Genomic DNA, 18,288 nt, shown 5'->3' with positions numbered 1-18,288 from the left:
GGAGGGTGCGTTTAGGAGCCCACGCCCTGGCTTCTTATAATACTGAACCACACTCTCCCCTTGGCATTCCTTCCTAACACCTGCCACTTTAAATCCCCCACTTTGCATTGCCATTGAGCTTTTAGATTTCCTCCTTATCTTTGACCTTTTTATTTAAGGATATGACTCTTAGCTAACCTTTGGCCTGTGGGTCAGCAGTTAAGCTGTCCATTCTCCTGACCCCTTTCATCCTTTGGCCTTTTAAGGACAAAGCCTGTTGTGCGTAACTTATACATATTTGGGTCATCTCAAGCCATTCTTGGCTGGTGAAACCTCATCAGGCAGGTGTTGCAAGGGCCTTGGTGAATGGATATTTTGAGAAACAAACTTTTAAGAAAAGTTTTAGGGATAGACACATACACACTACTATATATAAAATAAATAACTGATGAGGACCTACTGTATAGCACAGGGAACTCTACTCAATGCTCTGTAATGGCCCAGATGGGAAAAGAATCTAAAAAAGAGTGGATATATGTATATGTATAACTGATTCACTTTGCTGTACACCTGAAACTAACACAACATTGTAAATCAACTATACTCCAATAAAAATTTAAAAAAAAAAAGAAGAGCTTTAGACTTGCGATTTCTCAGGAAAATTCAGCCTGTTCAAGTTGCATTTCAGTGTCATCTTTCAGGGGAGGCTAGAGGAGTATTCTTAATGGAGCTAGTCTTGATATAGTTTTCTCATTTTAAAAGTGAGGTCACTGGCAGGGCTGTTGTGAAGACTCAATGTTATAAACTGTCACTGCCCTCAAGGAGATCTTATCTTGTTGCTGGGGACAGAATATGCACAAGATGTATATAACACAGGGGAGAGGAAGTAAGGGTCTTGAAGCATATAAGAGGATTCTACAAAAGGAGACATTAGACTGAGTGGTGGAAATCTAGGAGGACTTCATGTAAGATGGTGTTTAAGATGAGTCAAGCTTCCTGAAGGAGTGGTACTTAAGATCAGTCATGAAGGATTTTAGCAAGTGGAATTTAGTGCAAGCAGATGGACTCACAAGAGTAAAGTCAGAGGTATTAGAGTTTGGCCTGTTGGACCAACAAGTGAAGTGGTTTCATTAGCATGCATAATATATTTAGGCAATTGTGGAAGGTAAAGGGAATAGTACATTGAGCCAGGCTGCAGAGGGCCTGGTTTGCTGGGGTATGGCATCTGTCTCAGTCTGGTGGACAAGACACTGAAGGTTTGATAGCAGGGGACGACCTGACCATAGCTGTGATTTGAGAAGGACAGTTAGGAAGCTGTGTGAAAGATGAAGCGAAGGGAGGGACTAATTAGGGGATGCTAGATTTTTTTAAAAAATAAATTTATTTATTTATTTATTTTTGGCTGTGTTGGGTCTTCGTTGCTGTGCACGGGCTTTCTCTAGTTGCAGTGACCAGGGGCTACTCTTCGTTGCAGTGCGTGGGCTTCTAGCTGTGGTGGCTTCTCTTGTTGCAGTGCATGGGCTTCAGTAGTTGTGGCATGCGGACGCAGTAGTTGTGGCTTGCGGGCTCTAGAGCTCAGGCTCAGTAGTTGTGGCACATGGGCTTAGTTGCTCCCCGGCATGTGGGATCTTCCCAGGCCAGGGCTCGAACCCGTGTCCCTTGCATTGGCAGGTAGATTCTTAACCACTGCACCACCAGGGAAGCCCTAGATTTTTTTTTTAGACTCAAGATAACAGGGGGAGTGGGGTTCAAAGGATGGATAGAATGGGTGGATGTGCTTAGTAAATTTGTGAAATACTTTCTAAAAAAAAAAAAACAATTTCTTTTCTTAAATAATTTATTTTCAATAAATTAATAGTTAAATAGCAATTTAGAATCAATGATTACAAACTCACAAAACACATCACCAAATAAAATCTTTGGTCAGTACCTCTAATCACATTCTACAAAGCACAATAATTCAATTTCAATTAAAAGGCATATGAAGATCACTAACACTATTGAAAAGAGATGAGCCTAATAATGAGGTGCTTGGCCATTTTCAATCCTAAAATCCTTAGTGGCTGAACAGGGCTGTAGAAAGGCTGGACGTGCTGGCTCAGAAGATCTCACACTATGTCCTGGGTTGCACTAATTGTCCATGTGACCTCTGGAAAGTCACTTCAAAACCCTCTGGACTGTTTTCTCCTCTGTAAAAGGAGGAGTAGAATTAGCCAATCTAATGATCTGTATAAATAAATGGGCCTGTTTATACTTGGCTTCCGGAAGTTTCCAGTGGTGCCCATAGTGGAACAAACACTTGTTTTCAAATAACAGAGTAGCATAAATGATATAACCTGTCTAAATTTTTCTTTTGGGTTCAAATGGTCCATAAAGAGATGTACCATCAGTGAACTAGAATTCATTTGAACCATAAATTCTTACTACTGTAATCACCAAGCCGTAAGTACAGGCCACCAAGAAGGCTGTGGAGTGATTTTAGAATTAGCTTCCAATCTCACAGATACCTTGGCAAGGTTTTGGTCCATATAACTGCAATTCCTTTTGACAGTCACTTTAACCTAACACAACTTGATAGGCCAAAATCCAACTCGCAAAAGAAATCATTTAAGAGATGAATTACATTAAGTAATATTTTAAATGTTTATTCATTTATCGTAGGAATTTCCTATAGGGTTTCTTTAAATAACTGTTCCCTCATTTAGTTTAATGATACTCAATCTCCTCACGACTTTTTGGTGGTACTCGGTTACTTTTCAGTGGAAAGGCCCTCTGTGCACAACAGACATGGCCCCAGCAGCAGAGAAGTGCACTCATTCTGAGAAGAGCAGTAAAATCCTGTGTTCAGGCAAAGAGGTCTTCTCTGCCTTCCTCAGCAACGTGAGGCTAATATAAAAATGCTGTCAAAAGTGTTACTTTGAGTTAATGCCAGATGAGAGAATAAGCAATGTTACTCAATTGAAAAACTGTCATCAAAGCTTTGAGATGTACTATCACCTGGTAGTTTGGGGACAAATTTAAGTCCACATAAGCTCATGAGAAAGAAATGCAAATTCGGGGGAAATCCCCTGGTCTCTGTGCTTATGTGTTTCCCAGGACTATTCTGGGTCTGTGGGGACATTTATTGAATGCAGTTTAAAGAAAGGACCTACACGGAAAATGCATTGTTTCTGATACATGTGTTGTTCTACAAGTGTCAATGCCGTGTAGAGTTTAAAGACATTATGACCTTGCTATTTTGGGAGAATGAGATTTTGAGGGCGCCTCATCCAGATTTCTTCTAATCACCAAACCAAAGAGGCTCATTTCAGCCTTTCATAAATCAAATACCTTCCTTCTAGAGTGGCAGAAAATTTAAATTCCTCTATTGTGTATACATAATCTCAAATCCATCTATTTCCTACCTGTAGTTCAGACGGTTTTAAAACCAATGTACCACCAAGAACTTTGGGGAAATAAAATGTCCCAGAGGCAATCAAATGACATTATTTGTATTCTGGGCTCAACTATGGGATTCATTTTTGAATCTAAGCATCATCAGGGTGGCACATGGTGGTGAGTTCTGCCAGATCCACGCTGTTTCACTCGTTTGTGGGTACCACCTCTCCCAGCGTAAGACTGAGCTAATGCTCCATAGCAGGGAAAACAAATCACATGTTCATTAATTCATTAGAGTCTGGTATTAACATTCCTATTGTCTACTCTAAATCTTTTGTTAAGCTCTCTGTTAAATGAGCTGTTAAATGGTAATATTTAGATTTTCATCATTATATTTGAATTTTACAGGTCTTAAGTCAGCAGAAACTCAGGCTAAATTAAAAGTTTTGATACCTGACATGTGAAACTAAGGGGTTAGAAAACCTATTTTAGCTAGCTGTTTTTCATAAGAAAACTATGAACTCTCATAAATTATCAAGTCCTTTCCTCTCACAGGTATAATCTACCATTTGACTTTAGAGATAACATATATATACACAGCCCTATGCAAGTGACACCTCACATGTCCATAGAGATAAAGGATGCAGAGCTCTTCCACAGGTATCTGCTGCCTTCCTGTGGTCCTCACATGTCAGGAGGGTCTTTTCTTCACAGATGTTCCTGCAAGTCTCCAGGATGGTTTCTGCAAGGGCTATCTTTTCATTTGTCTTAACGTTGTTCACCCTTGATCAAATATGCCTCATTTTTCAAAACAAACTTTAAAATATGTTCGCAGGGAAGCATTTTCTACTCATCCATCTGAGATCCATTTTGAGAAAACTTTCTTATAACTGAAAACATACTGAGTAAAACAGTGATTTTCAAACCAGTTTTTAACCTAAGGGTCTTTTTTTTTTTTTTCAAACAACATCTTATGCAGAGCCCAGATCTATAACATAGACAGAGACAGGCTGATCTTACTGAAGCCCTGGGGGTGGGGGGTGACAGACTCCCAAGCCACGTTCCTCATGGTCTCCTTTCAGCATCCTGAAGCCGACCCTGAGCCACCTCCTATGAAGCTTAAATTCATGCCTCACAAATTATTCATCAAGTTGACTCTGGAACATGCAAAAGGCTGTCGACAGCTAGTTACTTCTGAACCAGTGCTGCCTGGGGTGACCACAGCCAGAGCCCCACTACGGAATGTGGTGGCTTGGGCTGGATGATGGAACCTGGTAATCACCAAGGAGAGTCCTGTCCGGCAGGTGGGGTCCTTGGGGGAAGAGGCCCAGAATATTTCCTGGAGCAGCCACTCCCGTTTGCTGTAGGCTTTGCTCCCCCAAGACCTTCACCAGGAAGTTGATATACCTCATTGCCAGGCGAAGCGTTTCGTTTTTGCTCAGCTTCTTGTCGGGAGGGTGAGTGGGGATGAGCTTCCTCAGCTTGGCAAAGGCACTGTTGACGTTCTGCTGCCTCCACCGCTCCCTGGTGTTTGTGAAGATCTTTCTGGTCATGTTGGAGTTCCTGAGACGAGAAAGAGAAAGGGCACTGAGGGCCAATACCTTGTCAGAGGCCTGCTGGGTAGCACATGTCCTGCCAGGAACTTGAGATGTTAATCTTCTCCACCCAGATCTTAGGAAATGCATTGCCTCATTTCCAGGTGCTTTGAATCTTCCTTTGACAAGGGAAGAGAACATGGCAGAAGAAAGGGCAGGATAAGAACACCTTCCTTCAGCGTTCCTCTCCCTGGTTGTTTTGAAGCCTCCAGTTAAGAGGTGGTTTTATCCTAATACCCCTATTACTTCTTTTATAACCAACTCTTCCTAATTGTTCAGAATCAGGCACAGTGTAGGATTGAGTACATGTGTGAATAAAACATATATTTGCTAATAGAGAGTTGAATATGGATTCTTTAAAAAGGGGGGTGCTGAGACCCTAGGTTTCATTAACGAGATAATATTTGGAGTGAAGAAGGTGATAGCACAACTCTCCTCTTAGCCGGCCGACCTCATCTGCAGGATTGGGCCCGCTGTGTAAGAGCTAAAATATCTAGACTGGACCACATTTAGAGGAGGATGAACAGGGTGATGAAGAGCCTTGAAACCCGGCTGCGTGAGGAGCAGAAGTGGGGTTGTTTAGCGTGACAAAAGAAGAAAAGGGGCAGGTGGGGGTGACGATTTGGTGTGGATGCTGCAGAAGATACCCAGGCTCTCCAAGGTTGAATATGGATGACCTTTCCAACCCTGGGAGAGGTGATTATTATCGCATATTGCCAATTCTTAATTGTGCTCTTTTTAACTTTTAGAGGCATGGGCCCCTTTGTTCAGGTGGCTTGGATTAACCTACGTTAATGGGAACCTTTATGGCGCATCAGCAAACGAGCCAAAGCCCAGCACCCAACGTTTGGTGCCCTTGGCTCATGGCTATCAGTTTGCCGCCTGCTCCAGTCTCAGCAACCTGGTCAGAGGGCCCCTTCCTGTGCCCCCAAAGAGTAGTAAATATTCCTAACTCCACACCTTCACACATGCCATCTTCTGTCCCTTGAATTCCCTCCTCGCTGTCTTCTTGCCTATTTCTACACATTCTTTAAAGAGCAGATCAAATCCTCCTTTTCATTCCTATAAAGGCTTCCAGGCCATCCCAGAGCCCCCCATGCCCACAGCCACTGGTGGAAGACAAAGGCTATTAGGAGAATTAAATAAGTTAATATTTGTAAATCACTCTAACAGTGCCTGACACAGAGTAATGGCTATAAAATTGTTGGGGAATAAATATAACAAAATAATAAATATATTTATAAATAAAAATGACTTGTGAGGTACTGAATATTCCTGGGGGGGTGATATCTTGTTTTCCTATTTGGTTATATTTCCTATTTGGTTTCCTATAGGTTATAGCCTACTGTAATCTCTTCGCTCTTGCTGACTTTGTTGCTTTATTTTAACCCTTCCTGTAGACCTGTTCTGTTCCATGGGTTTGTGGACATGGTTGGACTGGGTACTGGTGCTCAAGGAGCTTATTGGATGGTCTGGTGGAGGAGGCGGCACATACATAAGCACTTAAAAATCACAGCAGAAGGTCCCACACACCAAGGGCCAAATCCAGAGCTACACTTGCTGACTAGAGAAAGGTGTAAAAGAACCATGTCAAGACCAAAATGATTGGGTCAACGCCATTGAACTTTTCCCTAAGTTCTACCTTTTTCCTATTTCTTTTTTTGAATTTTTGAATTTTATTTTATTTATGTTTTTATACAGCAGGTTCTTATTAGTTATCTATTTTATACATATTAGTGTATATATGTCAATCCCAATCTCCTATTTTTATTTGGGCTTTCCTGAGGATATGAGTTTGTAGGTAAACATCCCGAATATCTGAGAAAAGTTATATAAAGCGCCATGTAGAATGTCGGGCACTTGGTAGCTGCCTCTCAAAGTGCCAGTTTCCTTCCACACCTGTTGTTTGTGTTAACAGCCCACGTTGCAGGAAGGAGTTGGAGGGTTAAAAATTGGCATATATGGTACAAAAGGGTGGGCTGTGATGCAGACCTGGAAAAATGGCAGTCAACCCAACAGGGAGCTCTAGGGCAAGGAGTGACTGTAGAGGAGACCCCACTGGGCAGAAATCACCAGATCCGGGCAGCGCTGCCACGCTCACTCATAGGCTGGGGGCTGCCGGAAGAACGGAGGCCCCGTCCTGAGGGCACTGCCACTGAAGGCTGTCAGCTAACTGCACTCCCTGCAGCTGAACTGCAAGTTTTTTCTTGAAGTGAGGTCCAAGCAGCGCACCCCTGTGTGATCTCCGCGTGCACCCAATGCTGAGAACACTGCCGTACTCTCCAAACAGGAGTTCTGAGACCTAGCAAAGCTATGTTTGAGAAGGAAGCAGTATCTAGGGGATTAAGAGGTACAAACTATCATGTATAAAATAAGCTACAAGGAGATATGCCCCCCAGGACATTTCCCCATGCAGGTGCTTGTTGCCTTTCCCGCTTCTGCCTGGGTTGGAGAGGCCAGTGCTGTGCTGAGAAGCCAGTGGTGAGCAGAATCATGGCAGCTCAAGTTCACGGGCTGGCCTCAGGCTCCCTCCATCAGCCGCTTAAGTTTATTTCCTCGCTCTGTGGAGACACTCCTAGTTGGACCCATGATCCAAGACAGTCACATGCACTCTAAGCTTTACTATCAACACTTACTGACTCTACGTGCCAGACACTGTGCTCACTGCCGGACACTGAGGAGCCCACTGCCCTGTGACACAGAGAGGGAAGCACAGGGGCCGTAGGAGCAGAGAAACAGCACCTAACTCAGGCATTCTAGGGGGCTTCCAAACTGAAGGGGGTGATCCCCAAGGCCTCTTTCTATGCTGAAATGCCACAATGCCCTGCCCTTGCCTTTTATCTACCTAAGTTATTTCTAAATAACCTAGCCTTTGGATATACAATGAAAATATGAGCTTTGTCAGACCTGCATCCAACTCTACCTAAAATATGAAAGTTTGAACCTAAATCAAGGGGATTTAAAAAACTATTCAGTTTTGCTCACACCAAGGCTGGTTGCTTTGCAGCCAGGACTGTGGAAGCAAAGTCACTTTTAAGCTTCTCTTGTCAAAAGAGGCTTTAGCTCATTCACTAGTCCCATGGGGGGTCTTTTTCAAGCTGGGAAGAAAAGATTAGGCAGGATAAACTAACTGGTGTTCTCTTCTGAGAGGGCTCCATCCTACTGTGAGAAGCAGACAGAGGAAATGGGGAGAAGAGAAGGCTTCTGAAACGTAGCCTTGCCATCCTAGGACGTGCTTAATAATTACTTGTTGACTTATCCTCAAGTGTGTTACTCTCCTTCTCCACAGGGGGAAATAGAAATCAGTGATTTAACAAGCTGGAAAAACTCAAAGTAGAGGTCACTGGAAAATTGCTAAGGACTTATTAAATCAAAGGAAAATGGCATTTAGTGTTTTTCCTGTTGCAAGGACTGATGGTTGCTAATTCTTGATTCAGAGTAATTTAAGAACTTAAAAAGTACCCCAGATGCCAGAGAATCAGAGAACATCTGATAGATGTTGAAACAGGCGTGAAGTTTTTTTGTCCCAAGTCACACATCCCTGTGTGGCAGAGCCTGTGTCCCAAGCCTGAGTATTTATGCATCTATGTCACCACTGACTCCTGCTGAGTCAGGGTCCATAACCTTTTTTGTGCCATGGACCTTTTTGGCAGTCTGGGGAAGCCTAGGGACGGATTTCATCTCAGAACAATGATTTCAAATACATAAAGGAAAAAGCCTTTGGTTCCCTTCTCAGAATAAGAATTTTAAATGTATGAATTAAAATAGACACATAAAATAACCAATTATACTTCATAGGTATTAAAATAATTCTAAAAAGCAAGACAGTAATACCTGTGCTTCACTCTTAACACATTAAATAGATTTGTTATCATCATTTCTAAGTAGTGATATTTAAATGATTTTTTCAGAAGATCTGCAACATCTGTAACATGAGTTGAAAGTATGATTTTTATTGGTGACAAAGTCATCAGCACTACTAGTGCCAAAGTAGTTTATTACTCACATTCATAAATAAAGGAAATGCTAAATTTAAACTAAAGATCAGTAGACATAAAGATGTAATTTTTTCCCACCTAAATATATAGAACGCCTGAATTCTATCCACACACCCAAGTGGGTGTGTGTCATGGGCCCCAGGCTAAGAATGCCTGGATAGGAGGAATGTCACGGTAAACTGAGTAGGAATATAGGTGTGCACCAACTTCTACTTATACTGTCACCACAGAAGGTAACAGGTTACTGGAGAAAAGAACAATTATGCCCCCAGAAAAGGTGCTGCTTTTTCGTGTGGGTGTTTCCTGGACACAGAGCCCAGGTCAACTAGAAAGGTTGCAGCACAGAAGTACAGCTAACATTCCTATGGTGGCCTGTCCCAGGCATTCAGACTCACACTGCTCTTTTTTCATAAAACTTTAAATTTCTCTTTCTGGCCTTTGGTCCTGTGTATTTGTCTCTTTCATCTTTCTTTTAAAAGTAAGTGGAAACAATGTCCAGAAAGAGGGCGGTGAAGGGTGGTTTATACAATTGCGTTAGGGGAAGGTGCCTAACCTCCAATACGAGGCACAGCTTTGCCTTTTGAAGTTACTATAGAAATAACACATGATAACTTAAGAAAAAAAAAAATTCAAGCAGTACACAAGTGATAAAGCAAAAAATAAAAGACCACCCTTACCCATCTACCTATTCAAACTCATTCCCCAGCAGTAGCCAGTTTGGTGTGTGTATATATAATATATGTATATATATATACACACATATATATATATATATATCTTTTATATAAAATGTATGTATCCTTTAAAAATCAGAATACATACTATTATGCAATTACTTTTCTCACCAGACAACTCTTCTAAATAAGTACATTAACTATGAATGCGGGACTTTGGGTGCGCTCCCGGCGCACTGGGAGCGCCACCTGTTCCAAAACGCGCTCAACACCCGCGCCTCGCCGCCCACCCCGCCCAACCTGCTGCCCTTGACCGCTTCATTCCCGGCTTTTCCCTTTTTCTTTGTATAACTTTTGCTCCCCTTCGCCGGCAGCGCCTGCTTTGCGATGAAGTTCAGGCGTCCGGGAAAGCATCTCGGCTAAAGTTTCGCACCTGCCAGGTGTCCAGGAGTCGCTCATCCCGACGCAGAAGCTGCCTAAGCGGCCCTCGGAGACACATCCAGGGGTGCCCGGGCATCGCACACCAAGGCGCAGCAGCCCCGCCAACACGCGCTAGAGGACCCGCCAGGCTCCCCCGGAGCCGCACCACCGCCCCTGCTCCGCGAAAAGCCCCCAGGTTCTCTCACCGAGTCGCCTTGGTGGCTGCCACCAAGTCAACTCCACACCCCTGCCCTCCGCAGCGAGTGCGGCTCGGACTCGGGGAGCTGCGCCGGAGACCCGCTGGCCCACAAGCCCCGGCAGTGCCCACGTCCCTCTCGGAGTCCACGCACCTCCTCTCCAAGATCCAGGAGCCCGCGCCGTAGTCGTCGCCCTCGCCTGGGCGCCACGCCTCCGCTACCGTCTTTATAGGACACCGCCCTTTGTCTCGGGGACCCACGGGGCCCCTTTCTGACCCGGATTCCGCAGGTCCCTCCCTCCCCCCTCCCCCCACCGCGCGCCCGCTTCCCGGGACCAGCCTCCCTGTGTTCTAGAAACGGAGCAGAGGCGGAAGGAGAACCCTGCTTTGCGTAAGGCTTGGGGACGGGAGGCGTCCTGCCACCTACCCGGCCACGGCAAAGCTGGGCGTGTGACCTACCCACCCTCTTCTACGTCTACAAACCTCAGAAAGTCCATGCCACGTGGTTAACTCATCAGATGTCAATCATTTAAGGCCCAGTAAGTCTCCAACTGTAGTTCAAGAACCGCTTGCTTCAGAATCATGGGTGAGGGGAGGCAGATCTCAATACCCACAACCCAGACCACCAGATCAGGTTTTCTGGGGATGGGGTCCGAAATCTGCGTTTTTACTAAGTATCCCCGCAGATGAAGATGCACAAAGAAATTTAACAATCACTGCACTGGACAGATCCCCCGATTTATTCATCCCAGCTTCCAGAGTGCCCCAGGGACTTGGTATTTCAGAGCCTCCTCATTGGTCTTCCTGATTCTGTACTTTCCTCTTTCCGTCCATTCTCCAACATCACCCAGAATGATCCTATGAAAACCCAAGTCAGGTTCTTGTCACTTGTCACTCAAAGCCTTCCCCTGGCTCCCCATTTCACTCAGAGTTAAGCTGAAGTCTTAACAATGGCTCCCAGATTTTACCTGACCCCGTGTGTTCCTTTACTCCCCGGGGTGTACTCAGCTCTGGAACACTCCAGGCACCCTCCTGCCTCAGGGCCTTTGCACTGTCTGTTTCTACAGCCTGAAACACTCTTCCCACCAAGTTATCCAAATAGTTCCTTCCCTCACCTCCTTTCATTCATTCAGAAATTATTATTGAGTGTCTGCTATGGGCCAGTGCCTGTTATAGGCACTGGGGATACAACTTCAAACAAAACAGACACAAATTCTGCCCTCAAGGAGCTGACATTCTTCAGGTCTTTGCTCAAATGTCACCTTCTCAATGAGGATTCTCTGACCACAATATCTAAAATTGCACGTTCACACACACAGGACTCTTCATCCTCCTGCCCTGCTTTATTCTTCTCCTTAGCACTCACTCCCATTTAGTAATATTTTACCCATTTATCTTGTCTGTTTCCTCCTCAAACCCAGTGAACAGGCATTCTTCAAATGTTGGTTGATAAATGAATGGGTAAGTAATAAAATTCTAGGCTTCACACTCTCTGAAGGTACCAGCATAGGATTTGGCACAATAAATTCACAAATGCATTAAAGCTTAGTGGATAAGAGCAAAGGACTCTGGATTTGCATTACCCAGGTTGAAATCCCTGATGTAGCCATTTATGTGACCCTAGGTAAATCATGTAACTTCTCCCTACCTCAATTTCCTCATCTGTAAAATTTAGCACTGTACCTAGTACACAGTCAGACTACTATAAATTTTACTGTTGTAAATTGTATTATTGTTACAACTACTGGCTCCCTTCCTTGTGAGAGGATTATATAGCCCCTCCCATTGTCATGTGACTGGCAGTGCCTCCCTGTAGGTGAAGGGAGAGCAATTCCTCACTCCCTTCCAGGCTTGGCCATGTGACTTGCATCAGCCAATGGAATGTGAGCAGACTTGACATGGTGGTGATAGAACAGAAGCTTTAACAGCCAAATGTAAAACAGATAGCTAGTGGGAAGCAGCCGCAGCTGCACAGCACAGGGAGATCAGCTCAGTGCTTTGTGACCACCTAGAGGGGTGGGATAGGGAGGGTGGGAGGGAGGCGCAAGAGGGAGGGGATATGGGGATATATGTATACATATAGCTGATTCACTTTGTTATACAGCAGAAACTAATACAACATTGTAAAGCAATTATACTCCAATAAAGATGTTTAAAAAAAAAAGAGTGATTGCTGGTTGGGCTTAGTCATGAGAAAGTAATGTTTGGGGTTGCTCTCTCAGCCTGGAAGCCATAAAGCAAACCCATAGCCAACCACAGCCTTCACGTCACATGAGTGAGGAATAAATCTTTGCTGTTGTAAGCCACAGAGATTTTGGGGTTGTTTGTCTCCCTCCTCAAAAAAAAAATGCATACAGTTCTTATTATAAATAAAAAAGCTGTTGCACAAACTGCTAGTTCTCAGAGGGCAGGAAAGTGAAGAAAATTCTGTATCTGCCTTTAAGGACTTCACAGTCTTTGGGAGGAAGAGGATATGACAAAAATGACTAAATACAAGATAGACAGTCCTGAGTGCCAGAGAGTATGAAATTGGAGTTAAGGAGGCAAAGATTCTAGCTGGAGGATCAGCAATTGCTAGTGGGAGGGATGCCATTTAAACTAGGCCTTGAGGCGGGGCTGCCTCTGACATATGTGGGGCTCGGGAAAAGGGTACAAATGGAGACTCCTGACCCATCCCCATTCCCATTCTTTTCCCACCCCCTTCTCTGTGAAGGGTCTTGTGTATATGACGTGGAATCCCAGCCCACACGGACCTAAGGAAGAGCCCTGTGAAGGTTCTGAAAATCGACTCAGGGCCATTTGAGCAGAAATGCAGGGGTTCTGGATATACAGAGTGTGGTATAAATTCAGGGGTCCCTGATACCCTGAGTGTGGTCTAGAATGTGGAAAATGGGCACCTGGTGGGCACTGGAGGAGGACCAGAGCAGGTCCATCTAAAGCACAGAATCCAAGGCAGGGGCCCCGATCACCTGGGTGCAAAAGTGGGAAATGCTGGATAGGAACTACACACGTATGAGTGGAGGAGAGGGCAGTCCATATGAAGGCAACTGTGTGCCTTGAACATGGGAGTGATATGTTTTGATTTACAGTTACAAGGCTCATTCTGGTGGCAGTCAGTGGATGGATTAGAGGGTGGGTTGGAGAGAATGAATGGGTCAATTATGCATAGGCACAAAAGGGGCCTTTGGGAACATACTCTAATATTTGCAGTGAGCAGCCCTGATTTGTCCTTTCTGCCATCTGTCTCTGTGTGCCACTGAGGGGAACTGCTGCCTCATGGTGCCCATGTCTCCCACCCTACCTGTTGTACCTCAATCCTGATAGAGGGCATGTTGGAATTTAAACCAAGAACCTACATTACCCTTCCTCTCAGCCAAAAGCCTGCGAGGTAATATATTCTTAATGGCACATTCTACAGTTGTAAAAAAGAAGTGTACCAACTAGGAATCAAGATTGGAAATGTGTGAGGCTAAGGTAAGCAACAGTAAGTGTAAAATAGGATCTGTGTACAAGTGGACGCGGACTGAGAGACAGGACGAGGGGAAAGATGAGGACTGTGGAGAAGGGAGCACAGATGTGCTGGCACAGTGCAACCAGGGTCGACATTTGTTTTCTTCTTTGAAGTTTCTTTCATGTTATTGTTGGTTTTATAATTTTTGAAATGGGGGAAACCGTCTTGGTGCAGCATTCCACTAGCAGTGATGCTTCAGCGTGATGGGCCCTCTCCCATCCTGGTCTCCCAGTGTGGAGAGTTTAGGGGCGAGGTCTTGCAGGGGAAGGGGTTGAAGTAGGAATTTACATAATCCGATTATGGGGGGATTAGGTTTGGGCAGCTAAACGCCTCTGTGTGCTTGAGCTAAAACCCTTACTATTCATGGCTCTCACCACCCCCTGGAGAGACTGCACCTGCGGGCTCCTGGGGAGGGACCAGAGGGTTGGGGAGAGAAGAGCAGGTCCCTAGGAGGGCTGGGGCATTGTCAGCCTCTCTGGTTCTGCTGTCTTAATTGATCTGTCTGGATTAGCCTGTGAATGCTGGATCTCTAGTCCTGTGTGCTGGGGCTGTTAGCTTCAGAAAAGACGAACCTGAGGTTTTCAGAACGGACTCCTGTGAGCCCAGGTGGTTGTGGACCAAAGTCATTTTGGCTGGAGGTCAAGCATCAGCTCTATCTAGTCTTAAAACTCCCTTCTTCCCCGCTCATTCTCAACCCCCTTCCCAATCCCCAATTCTGCATATCCAGGCCCCAAAGCATCCATCTATTTCTCCATTTATCCAGTCATACATTCAGCCCCACTTCCATCCATCTATTGTTAAGCTTCCATCAATTTATTCATCACATGAATTAGCTGGTTCTTGATAGTTAAGAAAATTTACTAGTAAATCCTAGATAGATTTTGTTCCTTCAAGTGTGCTACCTTGCAAGGCAATTTTGGTACTTTGACATATGAACTTTGACATTTTCACATTCATTAGTAAAGTGTTATATACAGTTATTCAAAGTGAGACAGGCTGGGACCTGGGCCCCTTTGCTGCAGTGCTGCAATGCTTCCACGTGGGCACACCTCTCCTCCAGCAGCAAAATACAAAGAAACTGTCTGGGACTAAAAATAACTGTGTGCATGCGCAGTTGGGACAAATCCTGGACAAAAGATACAAAGAGACCAAAAAACCCAACTGCCACTTTTGAGGAGCCTGGAGCAAAAGCAGGGTACTGCTCATGCCCTCTGCACACTAATATGTATAAAATAGATAACTAATGAGAACCTGCTGTATAGCACAGGGAACTCCACTTCACTGTACAGTAGAAACTACACAGCATTGTAAAACAAATATACCCCAATAAAAAATAAATAAATTTAAAAAATAATTTAAAAAATTTAAAAAACCCACCACCTAAGGGGTGGGCAAAGCACCTAAGCCACCCCTCCGGCCCGACCCCTGGACACACCCCTACCCTCGCCCCATATAAGGAACAAGCTCGCTCTCCCCTCAGGGAGCGAGCAAACAAAGGAACCTGTGGTTTGTTCTCACTCCCTGCTGCTGCAGCAGGGGCCCCCATAAAACCTTGCCTAAATTTCTTCTCTGGCCTCTAGTCAATTTTCATTGATTGGGGAAGGCCAAGAACCCTGGTCGGTAACAAATGCTTTCAAAAATATCTCTGTATTTACATTATCAACTTTCTCATTCCTCATGTTATGTGTTTAGGACTTCTCTCTCCTTTATTAGCTTTGCAGAGCTTGTCCATTTTATTTTTCTCTTAAAAAACTACCTCGTGGTTCATCATTTTTCTGATTTTCTAATGTATTCATTTCTACTGTATCTTTATTTTTATTTTTTGGACTTTCTAGGTTTCATCTTTTTTTTTAATTGAGGCAACTGGTTTATAACACTATATAAGTTTCATGTGTACAACGTTCTATTTCAACTTCTGTATACACTACAGCGTGCTTACCACCGAAAGTTTAGTTTCCATCTGTCACCATACAGTTGACCCCCCTTTAGCCATTTAGCCCCCTCCCCTTCCCCTCTGGTAACCACTATTCCATTTTCTTCATCTAAGTTTTAGTTTTTGCTTGTTTAATGTTTCACATACGAGTGAAATCATACTGTATTTGTCTTTCTCTGTCTGACTTATTTCACTTTCTACCATATCTTTATTAAATCTGCTTTTTCATTTGCCTATGTTTATTTTGTTCTTTCTCCATCTCCCATTCTTAGATTGTTTATTAATTTTCATTCTTTCTTGTTTAATAAGAAAAGCATTTCAGGCTATGAATTTTCTTCTGATATACCTTTGGTGTCATCCTTCACTTCCATTTGCAGTATCTTTGCCATTAGCCTCTAACATCTGTTGTTTATTTTAATTTTTCTTTTTGAAACTTTAAAAAAATTTCCTTGTATTTTTTGGTAACCATGTGCTATTAACTTCTAATTTTATTGCAGTGTAGTCAAAGGTGTGCTCCATATTGTTTTTGCTTTGGGATATTTATTAAGAGCTTCTCTAGGTAAAACATATGATCAACTTCTATAAATGATCCCTAGGTAATAGAAAAGGAGATATATCCTTTGAAAAATAAAAAAAATTTTTATATACATCCATTAAATTGATCCTCTATATTCAAGGGAATTTGGGTCTATTTGATCTGTTAGAGAGAGTTATGTGAAAATCTCCCTCTACTGTTTTGTGTCTGTTCCTTCCTTTTGGTTTTTCCAAGAGTGTTTGCTTTAAATCTTTACACCTTGAGATACAATGCATTTTGCACATAAAGACTCTTGGAAGTTTTATTGACTTAAGAGAATTGTGCCCTGTGTCAACATAAAATGATCCTCTTTGCCTTGCTTCTTCTCATGAATTCCATTTTGTTTTGTGATATTACAACTCCTGTGTTTAAATTTGCATTTTCCAAATAAAACTGTGCCAATTCTTTTACAACTAAATTTGTCAGTATGCGGGTGTTACTTTCGGTCATAGGTTTTATCTTTCTGTGACATTTTATTTGGGAAATTTAAATTCCTTTGAATCCTCTGTTTTTTTAAAAGAGCCCCCATCTCCATGTTGAATTCTTTAAAGCAAGTCTCATTCTAGTTTACTTGCTTTTGATGAATGAATGCAAGACAGCACTGACTCATTTCTCCAAACAGCTGCCTTCAGCTTGCCCTGCTTTCCGTCAGAAGTCACATAGCTTGTTTCTGTGAAATGAATGCTTCTAAGGCCATGGAAGGAGTTTCTGGTGATTGCTTAATTTGTTTTTTAAGGTGATGAGAAGAACATTCTGGCTGCTGTATGGAGGGGGCCAAGAAATGATGTGGGGAGACTAGGAAGCTGTGACAGGAATACAGACGAAAGAGGATGATGGCTTGACCTAGGGGGTGGCATCGAGCACCAACTCTGGGCCACACACTGAATTCTCTACCCCTATTATGTAGCACTAAGTACTAGGTGTCACGCTAGGCATTTCACCCAATTTTCTCATTTAATATGAGAAATTATATATCTTCATTATAAAGTTACATAACAAGGTGTTATCCTAGACAAAACAAAATATCACTCCAGCACAATTTAGCTCCCAAATAAATTTAGTATTTACCTAAATTCTAAAATGTATGCCCAAAGAAACAGGCCTTCAAATGCAGCTGACTCTGTTTTACTAGCAAGTTTTACACAAACATCTTTTCAGAGCCAGCAGAGGCTATAAATTCTCATGGATGTTAATGTCACTCCATTCACAGGACCCACAGGGCAAACAACTGATTAGCTCACCTCCTCTTCCCGCCTCCCCTACTCTAACCTCCCCTGAATGAAAAAATAACAGAGCAAGTAGCTGCTCTATGATGAAAGCGGGTGATGTGGGAAACCAGGGAACGTGGAAGGGAGAAATACATTGATGTGGCCCACATCTTTACCCGAGCGTTGGGAGGGATGAGAGCTTTGGTCTTCTCTCCTAAGGAAAGAGAGATCTGGCTGTTTCATCATCATTTGGGGACTTCCCTGAGGTCATTCCCTAGGCATGACAGAAAAGTAAAGATGCTAGAATCTTTAGACCAGAGTCCCTGAGGCACACAGGTTTCATGGCCCTGGACACACTCATAGATAGGAACAACAAAGGAAAAAAATTATACAGATTTAGGAGGAAGCACACCTGCTGTCCACTGGGTTTTTCCCCCCTGCAGCACACTGTGACTTTCAGTGACAAAGGAGGAGAAACAATATTACTCTGTAAATAAGTTATGCTTACTTGGAAGCTTGCCATAGCCTGTTACCAAACATCCTCCATCTGAGAAGTAGCGAACGAACGTTGAATCTCAGGGATGGTCCTCAACTGGATCCACATGTAAGGAGCCCTGTTTGAATAAAGAAGGTGGGGGTGGGGAGAGTGATCCAACCACAATCCGGAATCAGCTTTGCAAAGGTTCCCTGTACTGTTGTTTAGCACTGTTCATCTGCCCCGTTGATGCCCTTTCTTCCTGTCTCCCCTCTTTTCTGTCTGCTAACCCAGTGCCTTGCCCGGGATAAGCACAATGATGAGGTTACTGGTTTGCATTTAAGTAG

At 43.5% G+C, this 18,288-nt stretch overlaps 2 protein-coding genes across 6 annotated transcripts in view; both read right to left on the bottom strand.

Annotated features, from left to right (window-relative positions):
- Window positions 1–18,288, bottom strand: part of FKTN (fukutin) — a 124,311-nt gene that overhangs the window by 19,805 nt on the left and 86,218 nt on the right. For all 4 annotated transcript variants that reach the window (XR_014247885.1, XR_014247886.1, XR_014247887.1 and 1 more), the window contains one exon: window positions 17,975–18,080. The gene's annotated coding sequence lies outside the window, so the exon portion shown is untranslated. The remainder of the gene's footprint in view (window positions 1–17,974; window positions 18,081–18,288) is intronic.
- Window positions 1,353–18,075, bottom strand: TAL2 (TAL bHLH transcription factor 2). 2 transcript variants are annotated; one of them, XM_082404250.1, is made up of 2 exons: window positions 17,975–18,075; window positions 1,353–4,944 (listed from the first exon to the last, which is right to left on the bottom strand). In XM_082404250.1, the coding sequence occupies exons 1-2, from the start codon at window positions 18,004–18,006 to the stop codon at window positions 4,593–4,595; spliced, it is 384 nt and encodes a 127-aa protein (XP_082260376.1). In that variant the 5' UTR covers window positions 18,007–18,075; the 3' UTR covers window positions 1,353–4,592. The 2 variants fall into 2 exon arrangements, with proteins under 2 accessions (XP_082260376.1, XP_082260377.1); XM_082404251.1 differs by having other exon boundaries at window positions 1,353–4,920; window positions 17,975–18,062.

Source organism: Balaenoptera borealis (genome assembly GCF_965194805.1).
Source record: "Balaenoptera borealis genome assembly, chromosome: 8".
Lineage (NCBI taxonomy): Eukaryota > Metazoa > Chordata > Mammalia > Artiodactyla > Balaenopteridae > Balaenoptera > Balaenoptera borealis.
Note: the sequence above shows the minus strand (reverse complement) of the source record. Positions and strands in the feature narration are given on the sequence as shown.